This window comes from Phocoena sinus, chromosome 2, assembly GCF_008692025.1.
Source record: "Phocoena sinus isolate mPhoSin1 chromosome 2, mPhoSin1.pri, whole genome shotgun sequence".
In the NCBI taxonomy this organism is placed as follows: Eukaryota; Metazoa; Chordata; class Mammalia; order Artiodactyla; family Phocoenidae; genus Phocoena; species Phocoena sinus.
This window is the reverse complement of record NC_045764.1, coordinates 96,861,681-96,889,258: the sequence shown is the minus strand read 5'-3', so window position 1 is coordinate 96,889,258 and position 27,578 is coordinate 96,861,681. Positions and strand designations below refer to the sequence as shown.

Below are 27,578 nucleotides of genomic sequence, written 5' to 3'. Positions count from 1 at the left end.
TTTTTTCAAAGGGCTATTTCTAATCTCAGCTAACCCTCAAAACAACAAGATGATAAAACCAGCACTCAGAAACTTAACTGACTTGCCCAAGATAACTCAGAGAGCAAAAGGCTGACTGAATCGCTCTGAATGCTGCTACCTCTGGTATATTTATACAGTCTTATAAACAGGAGGAATTTCTTTCTCCCTGCCCTCAAATGTTTGTTTGTTTTTGTAGAGCACAAAGAATTAACAGATTGTCCTCGATATCTAAAGGTAAGAAAAGCACTGGTTCGGTGATGAATTCCAAACATTTCCATTGTCTTGTCCAATCATGCCGAACCATAGATTCAGGAGAATTTATCAGCCCCTTTCTATTTAATTGATTATATATATTTCAAATAAGCAGGGGGGTATTTGCGATAGACACTGATACGAGAGTATAAGCATGTACAAACCAAAAAGAACGAAATCACACTTTCCTTTAAACTTGCTCTGGGGGAAAAAAAAAAAAAAAAGTACAAACTGCTTTGAAAGGATTCCCAGGCTGGTAACAAAGGTCATATTAAAAACTGATGCCTTTCCACATGGTCATATTTGATTATCACTTAAGTGGTTCACCAGCAAACATAAAAGCATGAGGATTAAGCGATAAGAGGGGTCTCCATCAAAGTGCCATCAAGTAATCGGGGGGATTTTGCCACATGGGTCTAAATTTATGGTTTCCTAGAAACTAACGCAAAAACTAAACTGAGCTTATAACTGACTAATAATGATCTCATATGGCCCATGCATTCTTTTCTTACCACTTTTTTTTTTTTTAATTCACTGAGAGGGAGGGTTTAAAACAAGTGTAACAACTCATGAGCTGCCTGCAGGTATCCTGAAACACTGAAATAGAACCCGTAACTTTTCACATGTCACCAAATTTACAGGGAATAATCCAGCATTCACATATTCTGTTTGATAAAAGCCTTTTTCTTTTTGAAACACTAGTGTAGCACCACCCCCAGTACACTTGGGTTGTTCATTGTTGGCTTATGACAGGGTCACACCAGGTGTCCCAGGGCAAGAAGTAAGCCATTTTACAATTGTAGGATGACCAGAGTTACGGGATTACCCTTTTCTAAACTATTAGTAATGGAATCACCAGATATTTCCAAGTCAAAATTAATTCTGGAATACTTGTGAGTGTAGGGCAATGATGCAAGAAGTAAATATGTCTAGATAGTTATAATCAGATAACTGAAGTATTAAAATTAAAAGCAGCAACAAGATTTGGTGCTGGGATTAACAAGGGTAGATCTCCATTATCTGGCTATGTTAGGCGAATCAAGTATCAGTAAATTGAGGGTCAGGGTGGTTGGAAGAGGGCTGATTAGTGGCTCATGTTAATTTCCTATAATGCTCAGAATAACCAGATAATATTCTCTTCACTTCTTGTCATCACAGCATTCCACGATAATAGTCTCTTGAGTTGTAAATTTTCTGTGGACAATCAAGTCAAGAGTTAACAAATACTCATAATATCTATTATAACCAAGAAGTAAAACTATAGTTTAAGAAAAAATTATCTGCCATTATATCGTGATTTGACAACTTATCCACTATTAGATAAAAACAACTTAAATTAGTTCTGGCAGATTTGGGACTTGGCAGTTCAAAATATGAATAGCAAATGTAAAAGCATGAAAATGGCATTACTATTATGTGTTAAGAGGATCATATACCTTTAAAGGGTGCCAGTGATTACTCTGCATACTGTAAACAACTGCTGCTAATCAACTGAGAAAGTGGTAGGCAGCAAGTCAATGTAACACGGCAAATTCCATTCACCCAACCTACGGCTTCCTACCCAAGTCACTATTTCTTAATGGGAGCAGTGGGGCTGGATATCATCTTGGCACGTCATAATCTGTTTCAAATTGCAAAAACAGACTACAGCACCGAGAAGACAGGGCATTTCCAGGAGTCCTCTGAAATCTGTGCAGTAACAGTCTCTAAAATCAAAACGAATCCTGAATGTTAAGGGTCACTTTATGACCCTAGCCTGCAGCAAAGCTGAGGGACAGCTAGTGTTCTCATAACCTAGTCAAACTGGACTTTAATTCCCCACAACTCCACCTCTCCACAGAATACACTTGCAGACTGCAGTCATATGGAATGAAGAAATGGAAATTTTCTCTATGATCTGAATGAATATTCACGGGTTTCACCAAACAGCATTTAATGGCACTCTATTCTTGGAGTTTTTAAATAGCTGAATATTCAGATATGCACACGCTTTCTATTTTCTTTTATTCAAGGGTCCTCAATTCTCCATCTCCTTGAATTCCTTAACGTATTTTTAAACAATTAGAGTGATATTTTATGAAACTGGGTGCTAAACTTTGAGCTAATAATTATTTTAGTTTCTTTCTGATGGTAATTTAATAGGCATTTCGTTCTTCAACCTTCTCCCTCAGTTACTTATTTTTTAAAATGTGTCCGTCAGCTCGTAGCTCATAATCTGGGACTTAATTTTCTAAGTCTATCTCAGATGAGATCAATGGGATTGTCTGATATACTTTTGAAAATGTCCTGACCAGATGTGTTTGCGTTGAGGAGACCATACATCTCATCACCTCCACAAAAGGCCACTGCTGCTGTCACTGTACTGGGGACTTTACCTCAAAGTCATTCAGAATGTGGACAAAGGCTGCTGAGTCCAAAACACAGCAGGCTTTCACATGCAGAACCCCTCATAATCCAATTCTAAATACCAAATTGGGACTGCGAGTAAAAGGTTATGACACAGCAGCATGCATTTTTTTTTCCCTCAAGAGAGACAAAGTAAATTTAGTTGCAATTTCATTTCTTCTAGAGGAGTTTCTAGGATTCAACATAACATTAAATTTTTGGCCTGTCTCTTTAATTTGAGAAATTGTAAAAACGATGACAGATGGCACACAGAATTGACTTATGTCCTCTATTCTTTACTGAAGAAGGGAGTGCACGGAAACTTTGATAAAGGCAGAAGCTACAGTATGCAGGTCGCTATTAAAACTATCTAGTGGCTCGTTGGACAGCTAGGATCAGAACGTTCAGAATTTCTTTTATAGACATTCTTGAAAACCAACACTGTTGTAGGTTGCCAGTGATGATCACAGCCCCGACGTTCAGTACCCTCCTGTCCCAATAAGAACGGATGACGGATGTGCCATTAGCTCTGAACCTCGGCAACCTCTGAAATTACCACTCTTCCCACCCCAATCTCCAGCCCCCACCCCTCAAAATCATTATGAAATAGGAAGAACACTCAAGCTTACAGTTAATTGGAAACATTGCAAGAGAAGAGGAATGCTTAGGACAGCATGTCCACGGGAAAATAAATCACCCAGCATTGTTATATAATGCATTGTGACATCATTTCCTAAAATTAAACAGAGATGACACCAATTCAGCCGATCTCTAGTATAAGGTTCCATTCAAATAATTCACAGATGTTTTCTCCTGGCAAGCAGGAAAACAATGCGAAGGCTAAGGCTAGGGGCGGCCTCACTTTGCTGCATGTTTGCGGGAGGCTCTTTTGGCTGGTGTTTTTCAGCTGTGTGTTCTGCACAGCCATTTCCACACAAGTATGTCTCAGCCCATGAGCCCCACTCGTATTCCGTGCACATCTGTATCCCTGAATATGAGAAAGGCCATCTTTCACTGTGTAAGTAAGGCCAACATTTTATATTTGGGATTAATTTGGCCCATAGCAAGTAGTATTCAAGTAGACAGATCTCAGGATCATGAGGTCACTAATTTCCAAGTAGAAATAACTAATGTCCTTGAAATACTCATTCAGTTTACCATTCGAGGCCCTTAAAAAGACGTCTAATGATGGAAATTATCACAGTGTCTCCATGGATACCCTTGTAGAAATGGACAAGTGGAGGGACTGGGGTAGAGGAGAACGAGGCAGGCTGTACTGCGTCTCTCACTCGTGGTGATTTCATGAGGCCTCAAGCTGCTGGAGTCCCAAGCACACAACCAAAAACCAAAGTACTCGACTTCGTGCAGTACATTACAGTTTACAAACTGACCACATCATCTGGGCCTCGCAGCAACCCAACCAGCTAAGTAGAGCGCATATTTACTCTTTTCATTTTGTAGGTCTGGAAATAGGTTCAGAGGTTGAAGAGCTCACCCACGACCACAGAGCTAAAACCCAAGCCTAATTTCACATCCAGTGACCCTTTTTAAAAACCCATACTGTGCTGTCTCTCAGAGAGCCTAGACTCTGGTACTCTGAGGAAGCGGGAGCCTCTAAATGCTATTCATACTGGAATCCGTATGGGGGAAGGGGAGGTTCTCTACCAAAAGGAGGCCCCAGCTGAGGCGTTCTTAACCGTTTCACAGCCAGTTTCTTTTCTACCTCCCACCCCCATCCCAGAAGGCTCACCGGGATGCTCTTGCTTTCCATGGGCACCAGGACTCTCTGATGCGATCACCTAACACCGCTGGGCAGCCATCCAATGTTTACAATGGCTCTAGAAGGTGGAGGTTAGACTATGTTCTCTCCTGCCAAGGGGCCTTTGGGACTTGTCTGGCAAAGCTAGTCTCTCCATCTCACACAGTCCCAGGAAAGTATGTGGTAATTTTGGTTGCCCAGTTCAACTGGTCAAAGTCTCCTGGTAGCTATTCAACTAGATTAAAAGACAAAATTATAGTTACTTTATAGTATGTACTTATTACAAGAGCCAGGCATGGAGCTGAATGCTTTACGTCGTCTCATTTAATGCTTGCAACGTTGGTTCTAAAATTATCCCCATTCTACAGATATGGAATATTGAGGTCAAGAGACCTCAATGCTCAAGATCAAAAAGCTACTGTGGGGCTTCCCTGGTGGTACAGTGGTTGGGAGTCCACCTGCCGATGCAGGGGACACGGGTTCGTGCCCCAGTCCGGGAGGATCCCACATGCCGCGGAGCGGCTGGGCCCGTGAGCCACGGCCGCTGAGCCTGCGCGTCCCGAGCCTGTGCTCCGCAACGGAAGGGACCACAGCAGTGAGAGGCCCCCGGACAGGAAAAAAAAAAAAAAAAAAAAAGCTACTGTGTTGCAGATTCCAGGCCCTGTGCTCTTAACCTTGACATTGTGTTGCCTCATTGAGAAAAGAAACTGCCTGGATCTACACAAGATGAACAGAACCAGTTAAAAGGCAAAATGGTCTAGTCTCGCCCCCCTCTCTCTCTTTCTCTCTCTCATTCTCTCTCCTGTGTGTTTGTGTGTGTGTGTATACACATATACAATACAATAAAAAATTTGAGATGACTAGGTTGACTGTCATATGGTCTTGAATTCACTGGAGAAGAAACAAGTTTCTCTACGTAACATGGAGCTGTACTTACTCCTAACTTGGGTGCATTGTCTCTGTAGGACAATATACTTTAAGACACATTTTCATTACTCGAAAGAGACCTTTACAAAATCCCACGAACAGACTCTAAGAGGCAAGGAGTAAAACTGGTGAACACCTGAGAGGCATGCTTCATTCCACTCCCTTTACCACCAGAGATATGGAGAGGGGTGAAGCATTTTGCCATGAACCAAGGGCAGAGTTTTTAGAACCTGCATCCAGCAGGCTGCATGATATTACATCACTTTAAAATAAATTTGCTTCTGATTCTGTACACATAGCTTTGAAAGAAGTCCCGCATCCACTAAGGGGGAGCTTTATCCCTCTGTGTTCAAATAAGAAAATCTTTAGTCAGAAACGGGTATGAGCAAGTGGTATCTCTGTGTGTGAGCACTTCCTGTTTTCATTCCATGATCAAACATATTCTTTGCAGCACAACTAGGGGAGCTCTTGAAGGTGGCGAGAGAAGTGCCTGAGAAAAGAAGGTGCCTGAGAGCCTAATTGAGCACACTAAGGGCTTCTTGGCGTGGAGGAGTTTTTCATGGTTAAGAATAAACCGTCAGCCCGGGTATTATTTCTTGCTGTTTCTTTCTTTAACTATCTTTGAAGTTAAATAAAAACAGTTGTAATGGCAGGCTTACTTTTATGATATCATAATCTCCATGTGTTAGGGAAAAGAATATACTTCCCTAGGATTTCCCTATGTTTTTTTTTTTTTTGCCATTGGGTACTTTCCAGCAAAAGCACATACATTCCGACAGATTCTTTCTTCGATCTTCACTAGATTTCTTAGTCTGAGAAGCCAGGCAGAGCCGTCCACCAGTAGAAGAGGGGGGGTGACAGTAACACACGACGCGTCTGCTAGTTGAATTTCTAAAAAATATTTGCATGGATTTATTTCCTTAAAATTATTGTGAGCCTTTAAATATTTATATGAATTCATTTCCTTAAAAGTATTGTGATGTTTAAAGGACATTTTCGAAATTGGTAGTTAGAAACTACAAACGAATTATTTAGCTTCAGACTAAGTACGTTCAAAGTGCTTAACTCAGACTATGGAAATTCCTCAATTCATCAAAGAGTTTGGTTTTTTGAGGCCACTTTGGATTTAGTTTAAATATTTTCCTCAATATTATCGATTAGTTGTGAGTTTATTACCTTTTCCCCTAAAGCTGGTGGTGCACAGGAATTTGAGAGATTGTTTTAACTGTTACAGTTGTAGTGGAACTTGTTCTTCCAAGAAAACTGAAGGTTAATGATTTTTGTCATATTGAGACTAAGACTTAACAATTGCTACAGTTGGCCTTTGTTGAGGTGGGGTTCTTTTCTCCCTGGGCCTTTTGAGGTATTCAGAATAGGTGACAATAGCTTGCAGTTGAGAACATATGTAGAGAGACCCCTGTGGCTTATTGGGAAAAGTTGCTCCATGCTGGTTGGGTGTTTGGAAAAAAAAAAATACAACCAGAGTTCTTTTATGTTCTGCTAGTTAATGAATGCATGAATGTCAAAATGGGCCAATGGCCCATTCAGGGGGCAAAGCCTCAGCAGCCCCCTTCTTTAAGAACACATCCTGAGATGCAAAATACATTTGCTTAACAAATTAAAATAATGAGATAATTCAATTAGCCTCTTTTTAAAAAAAGAAAGAAAAAAGGGTACATCAGGGATTATTGTAATACAAGAACAGGTCATACTGCACAAAAGGGAACAAACCAGTTTGAAATAACGTTAAAGAGACTAATAATGAAGGAATGCACATTGAATCATGCACTTGTAAAGAAATTCACATGAAATAATAATTTAGGCTACATCTATTTCCAGTGAGCTAGAGCCAACATTTCACTTTGAAAGTTGAAATTAATTAAATGACAGAAAAATATAGTGGGGCATCTCTATTTCCAAGGACTTCCTCACGCCTGTTAGTGCATGTAAGAAAAGGGGTCTAAATTAACATGTCGTTAGTTAGGGGTCTCTATTCTTGGTTTCTGCGCTCAGAATTATAGCCGAGTAAATCTTTCAGCTCATTAAAGATTGGGAAGTAAAAGTTTTACAGAACCACCTTTATCAAAGTTACTGAACCTCTTCTCTGCCATTGGGGTGACGTGGGGATGAAGAGGGAGGACGTTTTCAAAGAAAAAGCCCAGGAGAATTTCCTTACATACAAGGGAGGTGCAGAAAAGGCTGGGGAGGGGAGCAGAGAGACGGACTGAGAGACAAAGCCAGCGGAGAAAGTAATGAAAGGGGCATGATGTGAAAGAAGGTCATGGGGAGGAGAAAAAGAAAGCACTTAATGGAAAAGAAAAAGGAAGGGGGGGACTGAGAGGACAGGATGACCAGGAGTTTGGGGCACAGGGGTGCTCTGACTGTTCTCTGAGTGTAACCAACACACATGAGTGTGGGAAAGGAGACTGCAACATGCAGATCTGTTTGAAAAATGGGGGAATGGAAGGTCCAGAGAACCTGACTTAACTGAGGTTCGCGCAGGACACAGGAAAATTGAACTCGAAATGCTGGTTTCCCGACTCCCCGGCTCAGGCTATTTGAGTCTTCTCTCCCCACTCCAAGGACAGGCATTAATTAAAATTTTCAGCTGGACAGAGAATTCTGCACAAAGCCTCATGCACATTTATCTAGATGAAAGCAACCTCGGGGTGGGGAGAAGGTACATAGTACACAGTACCTAGTGTATGGTACAGCAGCAAAGGAGCACCCAGGAATCACTGGCCACACACAATTCCTCGCCCGTGGCCACGGCGCACAGTGGGTTGAATCCAGGACAGGGAGGTGGGAGATAAGACACCAAGAGGGCAAGGCAGGAGGTCCAGCAGGGCTCTGGACACTCCGCGGGAGATTCAAGGCACAGACCTGGGCGGTGAAGGAGAGAGTTGGCCTCAAGAGAGAGGTGCAAAGTAAGTCTTCTCTATTCGGAGAGGTTGGGGAAGCAGGAAAATTTTAAAAACAAGTAAAGCAAACAGCACTTTGCTTCTCCATATTTCCCCTCTTTGACGCTGAGCATTTTGATGGCAGAGGCTGTGAGGTTGATATGCAACTGTTAAAGGTGATCGTGATTTTTGCAAAGCCATCATAATGTGGTAGAAAGAGCACAGAGCTGGGGACAAGAAAGGCTTGGGTCCTGGTTGCAGCTGGACCTTGAGCCAATCACTTCCTTTTCTGGGTCTGAGTTTCCTGGTTTGTCAACAAAGCAGCCAAATTCCCTAAGATCCTGCTGTTCTGTGAAAATACATGGGGATGTTGGCTTGGAAAGCAATCGTTGAAGTCTCGATTTTCAACCAAGGAAGGCCGAGCATGAAGGAAGACAGAGGGAGGAAGCCAGACAGGTGAGCTGCTGGTGGGAGAAGGCGGCATGCCTGCCATCCACTGGCTCCTACCCTGCCTTTCTTACTTGCTACTCTAACCAAACAAACCTTCAGTTAAAAATGAGAAACCCCTCCCCTCACACTTATTCGACTTCCAAATTAAAAACATTTTACAGGTTAGTAAATCTCCAGCTGAGGTGATGTAGCAAAGAACAGCTGTGAAGTAATTTTGATAATGATGAGAATAATAACCACATGGCAAGGTTCAGGGCTTTGCTGTTGCAGCTTCAGTGCTCCTGAATAGATAAAAGTGATTAAATACTCCTGATTATCCCTGACCAATATGTAATGGATTTACAGCCCTTTCAATTAGTCAGTATTTGCTTAGGACTCATTATTTTGTCTTTGGTTAAGTAATCAGCCCAGAGACTGCATGTTCTGCCTAATTCCTCTGAGCCCAGTCAGTGCAGGGCCCTGACCTTTGAAATGGCCATAGCTGCAAGGCAAGAATAACCACTGCCAAGGCAGCCTCGTTGGTTCTCCCAGCTAATCCTGACACCACCGGCCAGATCGATACACCTTAGTTTGCTACTAATGTCCTTACATCAAAATGGCCGATTTAGGAATGTGAATCTATCGCGTTGCCCTCCCCACCTCCTGCCCCACCCCTTGCCCTTTGTAGCTCTGCTACAAGAGCAGATCAGCTGCTACCGCCATAAATAAAAGTGGAACCTTGTGCTGGACCCATGACACTGTAACTAATGTCATTCAGCATGGCAACCCACAAGTTGGATAATCAAAGACCTTCAGCTTTCAATGTGCTACTCTATTTTTAAGCATTGGCCTAAATAGAATGGCCTGAAAACAATCTCATAGCGAGAAACAGCCTCTGACGTCTTCACCATTTTCCCAGAATTTCCAAATGAACAGCGAAATATGAGCGCCTAGTTCCTCTGTAAAAATATATTGTAATGTTTTTGTCATGAGGGTCTTAGAGTCAATGGTATATATAAAATGATGCATAAAACCGACTGCAAACAGGAAGATAAACTGTTACTTTAAAAATGTTGCACATAGTTGATCTTTTCCCACAAGTGAACAGGATCGGCTTATAAGATAATGGACTTGAACCGCTAAAAACGAATCTTTAATCTCTATCTTATAAACAAAGGCGTTATAGCACCTATAACCCTTCTGCGTTTGTCATATAAACATGTAACATGTTTGCAAGCTGCTTCAGCAATGAGAGTTGCCCCTGGTACCATGAGCTTGGACATGCATGTGGCAAAGTGCTTTTTTTTGCCTGCTAGAGGGGATGGCTTTCGTTACAAGTGTAATCGGCGACGTTTATGGATTCATGAGCTTCTTAACAGCTGTTGCCCTTGGTTGCAGCTGTATTATCTGAAGTTGCTCTCAGACCTTTTAGCACAAATAACACATTTACTTATATATACTGTTTAGGGCCCTAGACCATTTTTAATAAGGTCCATTCCTGACCTATGGAAACAAAAACTCCTCCTTTCTACAGGGTACTCTTTGGGTGGTGAGAGTTGGTAAAACCTTCACGGCTCTGTTAACCATCATATTTTGAGAAAGGGAAAACAGGCACTATTTTCAAAAAAATCTGTATGAGCCCATCTAACTTGCTAGGAGAAGGCAAAACAACAAAACATTGTTATCTTTCATCTTGACTTACTGTGAGATGCTGGAAGAGCCATGCTCTCATGATATTTGTTGCTACTTTGGGGAAAATGCCTCTTTTCTTCTGGCGTTTTTTGTCCTTGTCTGGATCATCATCGTCACCTGTGCCAGGTGAAGCTACACTGTTGTCTAAACCATCCCCTAGTAGAAAGAAATGAAAATACATTAGAGAAAACACAGAAAGGGTGCCAACAACAACGAGCAGCTAATGACAAGCTCAGCTAAGCTTGTTGAAAGAAATCCATTAAGCGGGTATATTCTCTTTCATTAAAGTATAATTGGAGACACAAATATGTAAAAGACAAAATTAAACCAGACCTCTTCAAATGTTAATTTTGTGTGTCTCACACTCGCCCATATCATTAATTCAATTCTAATTGTGCTCTTGACACAGTGCAGTAGCTCTTTGTCAATTATGGGATCCAGTGTGGGAAAACCGCCATCAGAAAACCCATTCAGTGAAAACGCATCCCCATGCCCAGAGTGAACACATACTGTAGGGTAATCAAGTTAAATGTTCTGTAGTCTATATATTCTAGGCTGCCTGCATAGGTGACAGTAACTGTGTCACTGTTCATTGCACGTAACACACTGCCTGCTCAGCCCCTCCTAGGACTGTCACCTCCTAAGCACGCACATTCACACACTCCTCAGATGACCCTGGACTCGGCATCCGCGTGACATGAAAACTTTTAGCTCTCTGCACCACTGATCATTATCGTTAAAAAAAAAAAAAAAAAAAAAAAAAAAAGATGCACATCAAGGTAGGGTGCTCACTTAATCCGAAGTTTCTATCAACATCTTTCTCTTCTGTGCTTTTTCTCTGGCATTAACTGTGCATTAGCAAAAATCATTTACTTTTAACAGTCATAGTTATTTTTTCTTGCCCTCCAGCAAAAATGCCTTGAAAGCCTGCCTGGAGGGCATCTAAATTATGTATCTGAAAAACTCTTCTGGCAAGGCGTTGCAGGACCCCTACTTTCTTAAAATTCATACGAGCACGTCTTCCTGTTTTTGGGAAGGCATCAATCAAGAGTAGCAATATATGCCATATCCCTACATTAATATTTGAACTAATAACTTTAAAAAAAGGAAAGAAACAAGATCCGACTTGTGGCATAATCAAATGCAAAATAAATGAAGAATACGGGGACAGCACTAGGGCTTTAGAGATGGCTGTGTTTTCCTTGCACATCATTAGCCTGGAGCCACACGAAAGAGGAAAACAGAGAAGTGGAGAGTTTATGCTCCCTGCTGGTGTTTAAGAAGCCAGGGTCCTGGAAGGACATCTGGGAATTGCGCTGAGATGGGGGATTTTGTAATTTAAGAATAGACATTCATTAGCAGTAAATGCCATAAATCCCATGCTAAGTAAAAACCTTGTCCAAGAAAGCCTAAAACAATAAACTCTGTGCTCAATGTAGCCAGAGCTAGACGCTCCGCAGCTTCCCAGGGAAATGCTATAGATCCACCAGCTCATTCCCAGACCAGCTCCCTCCTCCTGGATTGGGCCACATGGGATATCCTGCCACAGGCCCCTCGCCTCCTAACCTGTCCCGTCTGCTTGGTGGGCTTCCCTATACCTGTTCTTTTCCTTTCGCGCCACAAAAACTCTCAACCTTCTTTGGCCAGAGAAGCAGAAAAGCCACAGCAAAGAGCTGGCAGATTAATTTTATTGACATTTCCATTTTCACTGCAATGCGATACCCTCCATCACATGGAAGAGATGACCCTCACTATTTACAGACTGACAGGCCACTTCATTACAACCACCCTGCCCCAAGGCAAAGCAGCTCCCTTCCATCTGCCCAAACACTAGAGCATGACCCCGAAGTTGCTGTTCTCTTTTTCTTTGCCGTCTGTTATGACTAAAAAAAAAAAAGAAAAAGTGAGTCGAAAGGACCCCAAGTAGTCAAAGAACTAATCAGAGTACAGGGAAACAAAGGCATTTGACTTTTGAATACTGGTTAGATGGAGTCGAGTCTTCATCTGTCTACCCTCCCTACACAACCATGTACACGAGGGGGTCACTTGCACAAGGACAGACACACACACACACACACACACACACACACACACATACACGCTCAAGCAGGGACATGCATACACACTTTCCACCATGCCAAAGAACTGCTGCAAGGCAAATTCTCACCCACACTAATGTCTTCTGACTGCTCCTTGGCAACCCTAGCATTTTAACCTGGGTGGATATGCTCTCCAAAATACAGACACTGAAGCGATCTCATCAGCTGTTCATGTGACACAGATGGAGAGTGGCTATTAGGAGCCAGGCAGTGGGCCTTGGGGATCTGAGGTGCTGTTCTATAGCCTGAGGCGATTTTGAAAAGCAGTACCCGGAGATGAGGGAAAAAAACCCACACTGCAAGTGCAAGTTTGAAGTCAGTCTGTCTGTCGACCTACCACGGATAAAGATATCTTTGTCTCTGGATGGAAAAATCTATGTGGGCTATCTGGATGTACATTTCAGATAATCTATGTATGGAATGGCTCTTCCTTCAATGTCTTCCAAATATAAAAACACACACTGTAAACAATGCCTGTGTGTATATATTTCTTCCTAAGCACATATGGTTTCTGTGTATATGTTTAAGCTGAAATTGTCAGGATTTTGTTAAAAATCTCATTTAGCTTTTTTTGATAGATTTCTTGAATATACTTATTTTAAAAGGTTATCGGCTTAATTGAAGGAAGTTCAACAAAAAAAAGGCATTTGCCTTTTTAACCCAATCAATGACCTTAAAAATGAGAGACAGGGTTTCCACAGTGCATTCTCCCTTGCTTAAAAGCAGAGAGGGCTGGTAACACCTTCAAACTATATGATTCACTATATTTAGCTCAAGAAAAAAAATATAGCTGGAGTGAGCATCCTTTGATGACTGACTTAAACTGGAGAAGACAGGAGCATTACATGCATTTTAATATAAAGCGGTCCATTTTATATAAATGTATAGAAACGTTGTAAAATATTTGAATTTGGATCCAGTGTGACAAATAATTGTAAAGAAAAATGCACCTATTTTTATAATAACCGGATACTAGACAAGAGATTTTTAAATTAATATTAGTGTTTATACCTCTATAAAGATAGGAATTTTCTTCTCCAAACACACAATAAATTTGTTTTTTCCTCCAATGGACTGTGAACCAACTCTAGCATAGAGGACTAACAACAGCAATTTTTCTTTTAAAAGAAAAATTTTAAAAGGCAACTGTGTGATCTGCAACCTAAAACAAAACCATGCAGATGATCCTAAAGTAACCCTTAAAGTGGACATTGTTTCCTTGTTTCAGGGCTGCGTTGGCAATCCTTGGCATCTGTGCCAAATGAGTTTCTATGCCGAAAATAGTGTGTATACGGGCACAGATGCATCTGAAGTTAGGACTCAGAAGTGTGGGATACATGGTGTGGGCAGGAACTGTGTTTTGTTTATCTTTTTATCCTGAGAGCACACCTTCATGTCCGAGCCAGAGTAGACACCCACTGATGGCCTGCTGCATGGGTAAAGGGCTAAACTTATCAATGAGTTTATTCAAGGGCCCTCCCCTCTCTCTGATAATCCCAAACTGGGGCGACTGCACTCTTCATGGTCCCGAAGGGGCTGGGGGGACTGTCTGAGTGCAGGTAGTCACTTCCAAACATGCCAGGAATGGCACTTCTTTGAATAACTCAGTGCCCATTAGAGCCTTTTTAAAGGGCTGACCCAAGGCCATTCCACCAGCACTGCCACCTCTGATGGGGAAAAACGAAATAAAGAACTACTGTGCATGATTCTTTTAAAAGGTTGCTAATCCCTTGACTAAAGGCACAGTCTAAGTTTGGGGCAAAGATACTCAAAATAGCTGCGTGTGTGTGTGTGTGACCATGGAAAGAAATACTCAAGGCCTGTGGATAGATACCTTTGAAGTGGACTAAATTATCAGGGGAGATTGTAAAAAACACAGGTCCCCAGGCCTTATCCCAGACTTACTAAATCAAAATATCCTGGGGCAGGGACAAAGAATTTGTATTTTTAACAAGTTCCTTGGGTTTGGTTACACAATCAGCCTAGCACTGGTTCTTAAACTGGCTTTTGGAAGCCACCAAACTAGATGACCTTCTAATTTGAGATAAGATGCAACCTCAAGAACAGGTGAATAGTTAAAATTCTATTCTACTGCCACAAATGGGGTTAGTGGTCACGGTGAGAAACTACACTCTGGCCAGGGCCTTATTCACTGTGGGAAAGCCGTGGTGCTCTCCATCTCAGGTACTGGCCAACACGAGGTAGCCCCACCTTATCTTCTGATGGTGAGGGTTAAACAGGAAGAAAGAAGCTGTAGAACACTGGCTCTCAAAATGCGTACCAGCGCCAGTAGCAGTTGCAAAGAAATTGCGAGAAATGCAAATTCTCAGACCCACCCCAGACCCACCATATCCGAACCTCCAGGGATGGGGCCAGACAATCTGAGGGTTACTAAGCACTCCAGGTGATTCTGATGACACTCAAGTTTGAGAAGCACTGTTGGAGGGCACAGAGAATATCCCTTTAGCCCACTACCCCTGGTGGTGGTTGTCTAAAGGCCTGAATCTAATCTCTGGGTCCTCCACCTGTTTCAAGACTCTGAGGTATTTTGAGAGCATCTCCAGCTGGATTTACACCCATGCTCTGGGGGAGGAGGTCACAGATGCTTTCCATAGCTGAGCACACTATGCTCAGAACAAGGCACTGCCAGGGGAAGCAGCCCCAGTCTACACCTACCTAGAAGAGCAATACTGAGGGAGTCTAGTTGCAAGGAAGTTGATCCTGGGATACCATGGGTGTCCAGGTGTAGGCAAAATCCATTTCTGTAGCTATGTAGCCAGTGAATCAAGGAAAGATATGGGCACATGAGAGGATCCTCAGGTGATTCTAAGCAGAAATTCCCAATGCATACAATTCTTGGCCATAAAAACTGCCCAGGCAAAAGGACACCACTTCCTTTCATCGGCATATTGTCTTAACCCCATTTAGCCAAAAATCTGTCTATATTTTAGACATCAACTGGTTGGCTTGGAATAAAGAAGCGATACAAACAGTGATGATGTGCTATGATGAGTCCAAGACCACTGGGATGTGGCCTTCTGCCCTACCAGAAATATAGGGCAAGTGCAACAGTCAAGAGGGTCCTAGTCCATCTTTTTCTTCCTATTCCACCTCCCTACCTCCCCCGAAAAGCAGCCCCGACATTTATCCGTGAAGAAACTGAGGCCAAGAGGATAAATCGTTGCCTAAGATTCCACAGCTACATGTGCTCCAGGATAAACCAGAGTCCAGGTAACTCCAAGTCCAGTGTTACTACCACTGGTATTCTCACATATTGTAAGTTATTTTTCACTTTTCAAAGCATTACCTCATTTGAACTCTGTTATCAAACCAGGCTTGATCCTACAGGTAAAGGTCTAAGTGCAGAGGAGAGATTAGATCTAGGGCCCAGGGGCTGGGATTGAGCTAGAACTGGTCCAGGCTGGTCCAGGTTCAAACAGAAATGTGCAAACTTTTCTCTCACAAGTAAGCCAGTGTCTGTACAGTCTTTAGATATATTCAGTACAGCAAGAGACTTTGAGACTCGGGATTTTTCTAATGGGTTTATTGTGGTCCAAGTGGAGGCCCTTGTATTGACAGCACCAGACTGACCTTCAGAGCCGAGAGATGCTGCAAATATTTGAGAATCTACTGTCCATACAGTCAGGATCTCAAGGCTGTGATGTCATCACTGTGCAGTACTATGAACTACTTCACGGAGCTGTAACTAAAGTGATGGATTCCCTGCCTTAAAGTCACTTTTTAAAGATAGAATAAGGCTTCTGTGACATTTGGCACCCTGTCAAATCACAAACATCGGGCTTCCCTGGTGGCGCAGTGGTTGAGAGTCTGCCTGCCAATGCAGGGGACACGGGTTCGAGCCCTGGTCTGGGAAGATCCCACGTGCCACGGAGCAGCTGGGCCCGTGAGCTACAGATACTGAGCTCTGCGCGTCTGGAGCCTGTGCTCCGCAGCAAGAGAGGCCGCGACAGTGAGAGGCCCGCGCACCGCGATGAAGAGTGGCCCCCGCTTGCCGCCACTGGAGAAAGCCCTCGCACAGAAACGAAGACCCAACACAGCCAAAAATAAATAAATGAATAAATAAATTTATAAAAAAAAAAAAAAAAAAAAAAAATCACAAACATCTGAAAGTAACCTCTCAGTATTGTATTTTCAGAGAAATATTAGGACAAATGAATACATGTTTTGGTTAATAGCATTTATACTTCTTTTGAGTAAGTCGGTGGCACATTATTTAATCCTCACTTCTCCCAGTTTTGGACAAAGTTTAATAGTTAAATATGTTCATATAAAATATATACTGTAAAAAAGAGTGATATCTCGCCTGAAAGAACATGGGTTTTTTTTTCCCTTCTCTTTTTTGATAAATAGAAACTCACTATATTTATTATCATTTTTATTTTGGACAATGTAAATTCACTAATTTCAGACACACACACACATCTTCCAACCTACTTCCAGAACTTAGGTGTATTCATGAATATATAGATATTTGTATGTCTGATTATAAACTTTAAGTATATAAATTATATTGTTACCTTTTTCAAAGAATTCACTAATTTGTACATAAGTATCCAAATATATTTGTAGATGAACTGCACATTTTTGCCTATAGTCACATATACATACACATATATATACATATACAAGTTTATAGAATTCTTTTTTTTTTTTTTTTTGTGGTACGTGGGCCTCTCACCGCTGTGGCCTCTCCCGTTGCGGAGCACAGGCTCCGGACGCGCAGGCTCAGCGGCCATGGCTCACGGGACCAGCCGCTCCGCGGCATCTTCCCAGACCGGGGCACGAACCCGTGCTCCCTGCATCCGCAGGCGGACTCTCAACCACTGCGCCACCAGGGAAGCCCTAGAATTCTTAAATGTTAGTGTTTAATGTTCAATAGGGTAGTCCCTTTTCTACACCATTTCTGTCTCACTAGAATACAGTATCCTCCTCTTCCTTATCAATACTGTTGTCACTTTCATTATCCTCATTATCACAAGTAACTTTCACTGGACACTTGCAATGTTCCAATCCTCAATCTTCACAACAAATGAATGAAATAACTACTATTATCAACTCCATTTTATATATAAAGAAAACTGAGACTCAAAGGAACTAAGTAACTTGTCAAAGGTCACACAGTCAGGAAGTGGCAGAGAGGTGCTTGTCCTGTAAAGCCCATGCTCACAACCTCTATCCTCTCCCTTAGGCTGCCAGGAAAACAAGAAGAGGTGAAAAGTGAAGCTAGATTCTGGGTTAGCCCTCACTGCTCAAGAAACAAACCCCAAGAGTGAGGCCTTATATACTCACATTCATGAACTAAAGAGACAGTGGGTGACAGCACACTTAAAAGTAACTATGAACCAAGAAGCAAACAGATGCATATTTTTACAGTTATGTCCATTATCTGCAGGACTATTACTGTTCCCTGTAGACCTAAAGTTAAAATTAAATATGATTTTGAAATAGTATCTGTTTAACTTTAAGAACTTTTCTGAGCCAAGGGATCTTTCAAAATTCCATGCCTTTAGCCCTGTGCCCTTGGCCAAAAATGCCCTTTGTCTTCATTTTTTTACTCCTTCCCATTCTTCTTTGCCCAGGCAAACTCCTATTCAAATTTCAAAACCCAAAAAAAGGAACCTCCTTTGTAAAGCTTTCTCTATTTCCCAGTAAGAGCTGGTATACTATGCTTTTGATTTCTTCAGCAGTTTGTTCCTTGCTTCTGCTATATTTACTTTTCTGTTTTGCAATTTATCTGTCTACTAAGTTGTCTGTGCTGCTTGACTGTGAGCTTCTTCAAGGCAGGGGCCCTGATTCCCAAGCCCTGACACAGAGTAAACAGTCAAATGTTAGTGGGATGGACAAATTGGCAGCAAGAGCCTTGAGACATATTATTAGGCCCCTATGAGAATGTAACCTGCTTTGAAGAAGGTCCATGAAGGGAGTCCTTGGCTCTGGTAACCCAGCCACCCAGCCTCGGGCTCCCTCACACCACTCTTCCTACTCTAGAGGCACTGGGTGTATCATGCCCAGTGTTTTACTGCTCAGGAGGGCATGGCCCTCCTCAGAGATGATCCTCACATGTCTGATATGTTGTTTTTTTTTGAAAACAGTGCTCCATTTCTCAAACCTGCCCAAATCCAATGGGGAAGAGAGACTGCTGGGAGAGAGTGGCTGCCCCTTGCCCAGGCTGGTCAGATTACTCGGAGCATTACAGTTAAAAAATGAAGTATCCTGTAGCCATGGAACTGCAACACAAAGCTCTTTGGAAACTCATTTTCTGTCATCATTTCTTTATGCTTTTTTCCCTTTAATATGGTACTTTGAAAACAGGTTTAAAATGTACTGAGTCAAAAGATACTTTCTTTCAGGGACTACCTTCCAAGAGTTTAACATAGGACATCTCACTGAGAAATCTGAATCAGGGTTTTCAATAAGAGACAAAAAGAAGAAGGAGAAGAAGAAGAAGCTGCCTTTGCCCAGTTCTATGTTAGACTCTAGCCTTACAAAGCTTGCTTTCCAAGAACCATCCTCAAAGTAAATCTGCAATTTACCTTTTTCACATCAGATGAGGTTGGGGGGAGGGGGAAGCTACAGACCCAGAAATGTGGGGAGGGCGATAGGAGAGAGGTGGGGTGAGGGGCCAGCAGTGAGACCTGCTAATTACTGATCTCTTTTACTCTCCTGCTGTGCTTAACTGTCTGGACACGTTAAAGTGAAATTTTTCTGTGATTTTTCAAGTGACTGGTTCATGGCCCACTAGCATGGAGGGAAGCAGGAGAGGTGAAATGCTTTCGTTTACATGCAACATTTACTAACTGTGTGGGTTTTCCGACATTAAAGAGAGGACAGTGACCCAGGCCACCTTTTTCACACTCAAAAGAGCACTGAAAAAACAAGTCTTCATCGGCTTACCTCAGGCTTCCCTGGTCCTGAACACCCTCCCCCCGGGGTATGAGCAAAAAGGGAAAAAAAGAGGGGATTTTAAGCTCCTTTCTCTTCAACTTTTCAGGCTGTATAAGCAGCATTTAGCAAATTCAGCCCCAAATGGCTCCAAATGCTCTGAGCTGTAGGGGCTCATTCTTTGTTCTCCTCCCTCTATTTACACAGGATTTACGCAGGCTCTCCACTGAAGAGACCGAAAGCACTTCCATTCTCACTGGCTCGGCTGGACTGTGGCCCTGGCCGCTGGCCCGGCCTGCACTGGGGGATTTCTGCCACCTGGAGAAGGCGACAAACTGCGCCCTAACTCAGTGATCCCGAGACAACCTGGCCCGGTGCAGGCCGCTGCAAAGCTCAGGCCGGAGAAGATGAGCTAACCTTCCAGAAGAGACACGAAAACCCAGCCAAGGCTGTGCAAGTAAATGTGTGTCCAGAGACAAATAACATGCACTTTAAAATATGCAGCTATATGATAGAACGGAAAGTGGTGGGTGAAAAAAAAAATTCAGACTGCAGCTTGGATGAAAACCACTTCACCCACTGGTTGGAAAAATAAAGTGTAAAAACAGACAGATGGACACATATGTAAATGTGGCAGTGTTTTAGGCTTTAGCTGGCAACGTGAGCGTCGTAGTATAGTTTTGCACGCCTGTATTTTCCATATCATGTTGAATCCTGTTAACTGTTGAACAGAAACATCCTCATACTGGTCCTTGACCAAATCAGTCCCCTCAATTTACCCGTCAGGAGCCATAAAATGGCTTTGTTTATTGACTGGAACCCTCTAATCCTTTATAGCAGAAGTGAACAAGAAAGCTTCCAAACTCTTAGCCTGTGCTTCCCTGAAGCTGGTTACTCTCATCTGAAATGTATATGTATTTCTAATTTATGCTTCACTTAAGTTGATTTCTCTCATTGAAATATATATATATTTCATAATTTATATATATAGATAAAATTTCACTTGAAAAAAATTTTTAATTCAAGAATAGTTGATTTACAATGTTGTGTTAATTTCTGCTGTACAGCAAAGTGATTCAGTTATACATATATATACATTCTTTTTCATATTCTCTTCCTTTATGCTTTATCACAGAATATTGATTACAGTTCCCTGTGCTATACAGTAGGACCTTGTTGTTTATCCGTTCTATATATACTAGTGAAAATTTTTAAATATTTCAATAAAGGATATCTATTCCCCTAGCCTCCCACAGAATTCTCTAAAGGATATTGACTGAATCCAGTAGAAAAGTAAATTCCTTTTTCTTTATAATTCAGCAGATTGCCTAATCTCTGTAGTAGAGGATAATAGAATGTACTTGTTCCTCAGTTACCTGATAAGCACCTATAAAAGTACAGAGTAGGTTCCAAAGTTATTCACAGGACATCATAATAAAGCTCTTCTGGGCACCCTAATGATTCATTTTTAGTGATCTCTCAAATGCCCTTTCCACAGTTAGTAACACTCAGATTTTATTAAGGTGGAAAGCATGGACAAATGTCCACTCAAGTCCCAGCTCTCAAATTTGACTCTCCTTGCATTACACTACCTACAGCTAAAGCTTTTTTAATGTTCTGTTTGCCTCCCCAGAGTGGCATTTCAGCTAACAGAGTTCACAATCTTTTAGCCCTAAACACAGTAGGCTGCTATCTTCAAGTCATCCTAGGAATGTGCCAGATACCATCATCTCCCTCCTGCAATACAAAGAACCAGAAAGAGAGAGAGACCAAGAGAAGACCAAGCTGATCAAGTTACCAACAGCCCAGAATGCCCCTCTCAGAAGGTTAATCTTTGAACCAGTAAATGTTATAATTAGGAGCCTTGAAGTTGGACTGAGGCTGGTCATTGAAAGAAAGGCTCTAAAAGAGAAAGTATGAATGGAACACATCTCTTTCACCTAATGGTTTGACACAAGGGTCATGATTTTTATGGGAAATTATACAAAAATGAGTTGTTATGATGTATGAGTCTCTTTCCCACATCTCCTATAAAAGAAAAAAGGTGGTTGGGGAGAGATGACTTCCCAATTTCAGTTAGCTACGTTTCAGTACAAATTGTGAAAATTATGCAAATAACAATTTTGGCACCTTTGCTAGAGGAAAACATTATTAAATTATGCTCTAAGTATTTTGTCTGCTTTAGTAATTACTCTCATGTAACTGTAAATATAAATAGCTGTTATTCTGTTTAAATTTTTAATCATGCAAAATATTGTCACACAAAAGTCCTTCTGTTGCAGTCTAACTGGGATTTTCTTTTTTAAAATATCCATATTTAACTGAAGTGGACTATTTTTAGCATTGTAAAGTGTTTTAGTAAAGATAGCTGGCTAACATCTCCAAATCAACAGGTCTTTCAAGGAAAGATATGGCCTTTATATTTGCAAAAAGAATTTCCTACAAAAGACCATTTATAAACTGTATTTTTAACATTTTATACGAAACTAGAATACAATTATTCTGCTTCCAAGAATGTATTAATTATATTAAATCTGTATGTTCAGTATGTAACAATAACAATGTTCTCATTTTATCAACTATAGGATTTTATGTCTTACTATCTCTCTTAGCATACTTTAATATTAAATGAAACATTAAATATCAACCAATAATAAAATTCATTAGGGGGAATAACAAAAAAACAAAGTTCTATCTGTAGCAGAAATTATTTCATTCAATTTTTAGGATCCTTACTTCATTATCATATTTGCTATCTAAGACAAAAGTAGGGACATTTTTATAATATCAGTTGATCAGTTTGAATTCTTAATATGGTATTTCTCTGTGAATTTGTATCAGTGGATACCATTTCAAATAGCAGAACAACAACAAAAAAGACTTTTTGAATATTTCTTCCACTTTCTCAATTACTGTAAAATGAAAACAATAGAATATTTTAATAAAAGTACAACTTTGCAACTGACATTGTTAAATAATTTCAGAACAAAAATCCTTTAACTTTAAACAAAAGCTAGCCATCTCTGTGATAATAATAATGCTTACTAAGAAAACAGATTGGGCTATCTATCAACATTCCCTTTGGAAAGTTTTCTACATATAGAAAAAAGAACAATAGTATCTGTGAAGTTGATAACTGGTTTTAGGTGAATATTTTTAAACTGTTAAGATACCATAAGTGGAATATGTGTGTTATTTATTAGAAAATTATATTTTGTACATTTTTCAAAGCACATTTTCACACAACAGAGTTTCCTAATAAAACTTTGGGTTTCTGTTTAACAAGTTTATAAACTAAATTGCTAACATTTAAAAAGTACTGTGCATTTAGAGATTTTACTTATTATGATTGTTTTAAATAAATCTACTACGATTTGAGAACAAGCAGGTATATTTTTATAATGTAATGTAAATAGATATCCACAACATACATGTGATAGTCCTATGGGGAAACATAATGTGACAGCTTAGTAAGAATAATCTAAGATACAGTAAATTGACTATTCTTCAAATAGCCTATGGACTAAAAAACCACAGACACGAGGCCCTTTAAAAGTACACTTTAAATGGAGAATGACTGCTAACGAGTATATAATCTTTGGGGGTGATGAAAATATTCTAAGATTGATCATGGTGATGGTTGCACAACTGTGAATATACTAAAAACCAACGAATTGTACAGTTTAAATGGGTGAATCATATACTGTGTGAATTATATCTCAATAAAGCCGTTATATTTTTTAAAATGAATATATTTTGCTTCTTTATTCAAAACAGCATGCTGGGGGCTTCCCTGGTGGCGCAGTGGTTGGGAGTCCGCCTGCCGATGCAGGGGACACGGGTTCGTGCCCCGGTCCGGGAAGATCCCGCATGCCGTGGAGCGGCAGGGCCCGTGAGCCATGGCCACTGAGCTTGCGCGTCCGGAGCCTGTACTCCGCATCAGGAGAGGCCACAACAGTGAGAGGCCCGCGTCCCGCAAAACAAACAAACAAACAAACAGCATGCTGGACAAAGTATAAAAGTCTAGTAGCTGAGTTTGAAGGTATCCATAATCTTTTCTGAATTGCTTCAAAACAATGTGATTTTTAGGCCACTTAATAATGTCATCTTAGCACCTTGCATATGGACAGACATACGTACTCAAAAACATTTGGGATGGATTTTATACTGTTTAGGTTACAAAGATACGCATTGATGGAAAGTAGACTGACCTTAATACGGTAATGAATTTAATTCTTCTCCACTCTCAATCCTATTGATTACAGCAGAACACTAGTCCTAATTATTTACCTCTTTCAAGGCTTACTTTAGCTACCAGAATATCTCCAGAAGACTTCCACAAACACACACACACACAACTACATTTCTTCTACATAAGTTTCTTCAAGTCAGGCACCGTATCTTTTATTTTCTTCATAACATTCTTAGAACTTTGTATAATGTTATGGGTGTAGTATATACCTAAACTTTAATTAAATGAATGGATGGATAACTCTAATATTCCTTGGAATATGTTTTATTCTTTGTGCATTTATATCTAAAACTTGGAAACAGAAGCTATCTACGAATGTTGGTCTCTAAGAGTTGAAAACTGGTCATAGAGTTAATGTTTTATAAATTTCAAAGACATTTTCCTATAAGATACACTGTCTGGAAGAAGCAACTTTGTTGAAAGAGATAATTAGCGATAGAGGTGCCCTATATTTGGAAAAGTGCCCTACATACTTGGTTCACTCTTTTTCTAAATTTCTGACTTTATTGTATTTTTGGGGGCAGCTTTACTACTCTGTAGTAGCCTCCTTTGCAGGCTCACGTCTAACATACTGCTTGCCCCTCCACTCTGTCCCTCAGCCCCATCCACACATAATCACAGAGGAACATACCATTGGGGGAAAATGTTGATGCAATGGAAGAAGCATGAGCTGGGTGATAAAAGAGATCTTGTATTGAATTTCCAGATCTATTCCTTACTGGCTGAGTATGACCTTGGTCAAGAGATTAACCCTCTAAACCTACGTTTCCTTACCTATGAAATGGGAAGAATTATACATACCCAATAAGTTAATTATGAAAATTAAATGAAGTAATAAGAGTAATTATTAAATCCTTATCTTGTACCAGGTGCTTTACAAGCTTAGGAACTTTATACATGACATCTAGCCTCACACAGTACCTAACACATCAAAGGTGGATCAATAAATGCTAGTTATTTCCATTCTTAAAATGAACTAATATGAAAGGATAAACGAAATGTGGTATATCCATACACTGATATACCATTCAGCAATAAAAAAGCACAAACTACTGACACATACAACATGTCACATCTCAAAGTCATTGCACTAAATAGAGGAAGCCAAATAAAAAACTACATACTATATGATTCCAAATACATTAAATTCTATAAAATGCAAACAAATGGAAAGCAGATCAGTAGTTGACTGAGGACAAACACAGAGGGAGGGATAGGCTAAAAAGGAGTACAAGGAAGCTTTTGGATGGTGATAGACATGTATAGTATCTTGATTATGGTACTTGTCTCATAGGTGTACACAACTGTCAAAACTCATTAAATTGTATACCTTAAATGGGTGAATTTAGTATGAAACTTGTACCTCAAGAAAGTTGATAAAAATAATGTTAAGCAGATTATAGTTAAATCTCCATAAACCTGTTATTTGGCATAAAACAGATTTTAGTGGAAAATACAGCTTACAGGGCTTCCCTGGTGGCACAGTGGTTGAGAGTCCGCCTGCCGATGCAGGGGACACGGGTTCGTGTCCCGGTCTGGGAAGATCCCACATGCCGCGGAGCGGCTGGGCCCGTGAGCCATGGCCGCTGAGCCTGGGCGTCCGGAGCCTGTGCTCCGCAACGGGAGACGCCACAACAGTGAGAGGCCCGCGTACCGCAAAAAAAAAAAAAAAAAGAGAAAAAAGAAAATACAGCTTACGATACAGAGGTGTAGGAGTGGGGATTCTCCCAGTTTTTGCAGTGAGGTTCTGAAAGTATGAAATGATTTAGGGCAGCAATTGAAATATGCTATGGGGAGAAGCCCATCATGATATTTATAAACTTGTTGATTTATACTATTTTCTTTAACTTCATGAAGATGTGAAGTAGATGGTCAAAATGCACTTTGCAGATTTTACTCAAAAGTATTTTTCTCCATTGGTCAAATCCCATTATGATAAATACTGTTAACAAAGAACTACTCAGGTTACCAAAAAAAGTACCAATAATAGTCAAGAAGGCAATAGAAATAATTCTTAAGCCACTTTTAAAACTCTTTTGGGAAATTCAGTATTAACCCATTCCTCCTAATCATAAGAAGGTCTAACACTGGAGATCTTAGTCAATTTCAGAGGAAAATAACACCGTTATGAAAGACTCTGAGCGCCCTTAAGATTAAAAATGAATGGGAAATATAGAATTAATATTAACCCTTGCCAACCAGCTCCATACCTTCAGATAATCCGTGAATCCTTTGTATAAATACAGAACTAACGTTTGTGGAGCACCTTGTAAGTGCCAGGTACAATAGGTATCCTCTCATCCACAGGATAGTTCAGAGTTCAGTATTTTAATCACTTTAGTATCTTTGGAAAGTGAAGCCAGACAGGTTAAGAAACTTGCCTAAAGTCATGTGGCTAGTCGGTAACAGAGCTGGATCTTCAACTCAAGTCTATGAACTCTATTTCACAACATAGCCTCTACTCCCATATGGAATGGAATTCATATTTTTAAAAAAAGTAGACTGTGGGGAGAACAGTGCTTTATGGCTTTGAACCTGGGTAACTGGTACTTACTAATGCCTGATCATGGCCAAGTGATTCATCTGAATTTGGAGGTATATGATATTTGGCTCACGTCAGATAACGAGTAATAGTTCAATTTCATTCTTACTTTTTCCTTCCTTCTTTCATTTCTTTTTAATGACTCATTCACATTAAAAAAAAGAAAGAAAAAACCTATGCAAACAGAGTCACCACTGGCTGAAAAACACATTTGCTTAAGAAAATTAATCTTTTCCTCATTCTTCCAGAACTCATATTTCAAAATGGCACAAAAAAAAAAAAAAAAAAAAAAAAATGGCACAAAAGCAAAAGGCCACGTTTGCCACTACACAGGAAATATTACCACATCTGACTGCCGTCCAATTACAGGAAGACCAGGATCTGAAGGCCAGGTAGTTATTAGTTTGTCATAGCATACCCCTACACTTTGTCATGAAGACGACCAACTTGAGGGCACCAATGTGAACTTTATTCGGGCCGTGTTGGCTGATAAAACAGGAGCTGCAAAGGTCTTTGTTTGAAAGAAAACATTGTTCAACCATTTCCCAGGAGGAAAAGAAAAGGGTCTGTCTCTCAGTAGGTTTACTCATATACCTGCGGCAAACCAACGCAAGAGAGAACTGACATCTTTGCTGTAAGATCAGATCTCAAGAGCCACCAATCAAACGGCAGTCCAACCTTAATATGCTGATGCAGCGAATTTCCGGATCTTGATCACACTAGGCTAGGGAGTCATTCTTCTCAGTGATAAAGTCGGTGAATGCACTCTTGAGAAGATAACAAATTAAAAACCAGCTGACTCGACATCATTTGAGTGAGGAATTCACTGCTGACCCAGTACAACACAATTTCTACCACCAGTCAGTAATCACCAAAGAGGTGGCCAACTTCATTTCATAATTGTAAAACTATTCCTAACACAGGGTCTCAGCACAGCTAAGTGATAACTGTCTGATTCACATCATGAAGAGCCACTGAAATTGATAATGACTTCCTCTAGTATTTATATCCCGAGTCTTACTTTATGTTAAAATTCCAAGATTCTAAAGCAAATTAGAAATTCTCAAAAGTGGTATATTATCTAAATGACCAGAAACATGACAAGAACTATGTAACTTTGAGGATTACTCCATTTTGAAACTGTATTTTTTGAATCTATAGTTTTCCCACTAAAATACCTAGTTTTTCTATGGTTGATGTATCATGCTGGTGGAAAGTGGAGTTGACATCCTCTATACATCGACCACAAAATATTAGGAAAATAATTACCTAACTGTTGTGCGACTTGTGTCCCGGACTTAGAAACGTGTGGTCTTGGATAAAAATACCTTACATTTACATAATGATTTTTCAGCTTTCAAACACTTTTCCAACTCTTGATCACTACAACAAAGTGTAAGGGGCATATCCTATTATC

At 40.5% G+C, this 27,578-nt stretch overlaps 1 protein-coding gene across 10 annotated transcripts in view; it reads right to left on the bottom strand.

The window, feature by feature from the left end:
• Window positions 1–27,578, bottom strand: part of MEIS2 (Meis homeobox 2) — a 202,825-nt gene that overhangs the window by 130,054 nt on the left and 45,193 nt on the right. For all 10 annotated transcript variants that reach the window (XM_032623894.1, XM_032623896.1, XM_032623890.1 and 7 more), the window contains one exon: window positions 10,376–10,521. In XM_032623894.1, coding sequence (XP_032479785.1) covers window positions 10,376–10,521 — 146 coding nt within the window. The remainder of the gene's footprint in view (window positions 1–10,375; window positions 10,522–27,578) is intronic.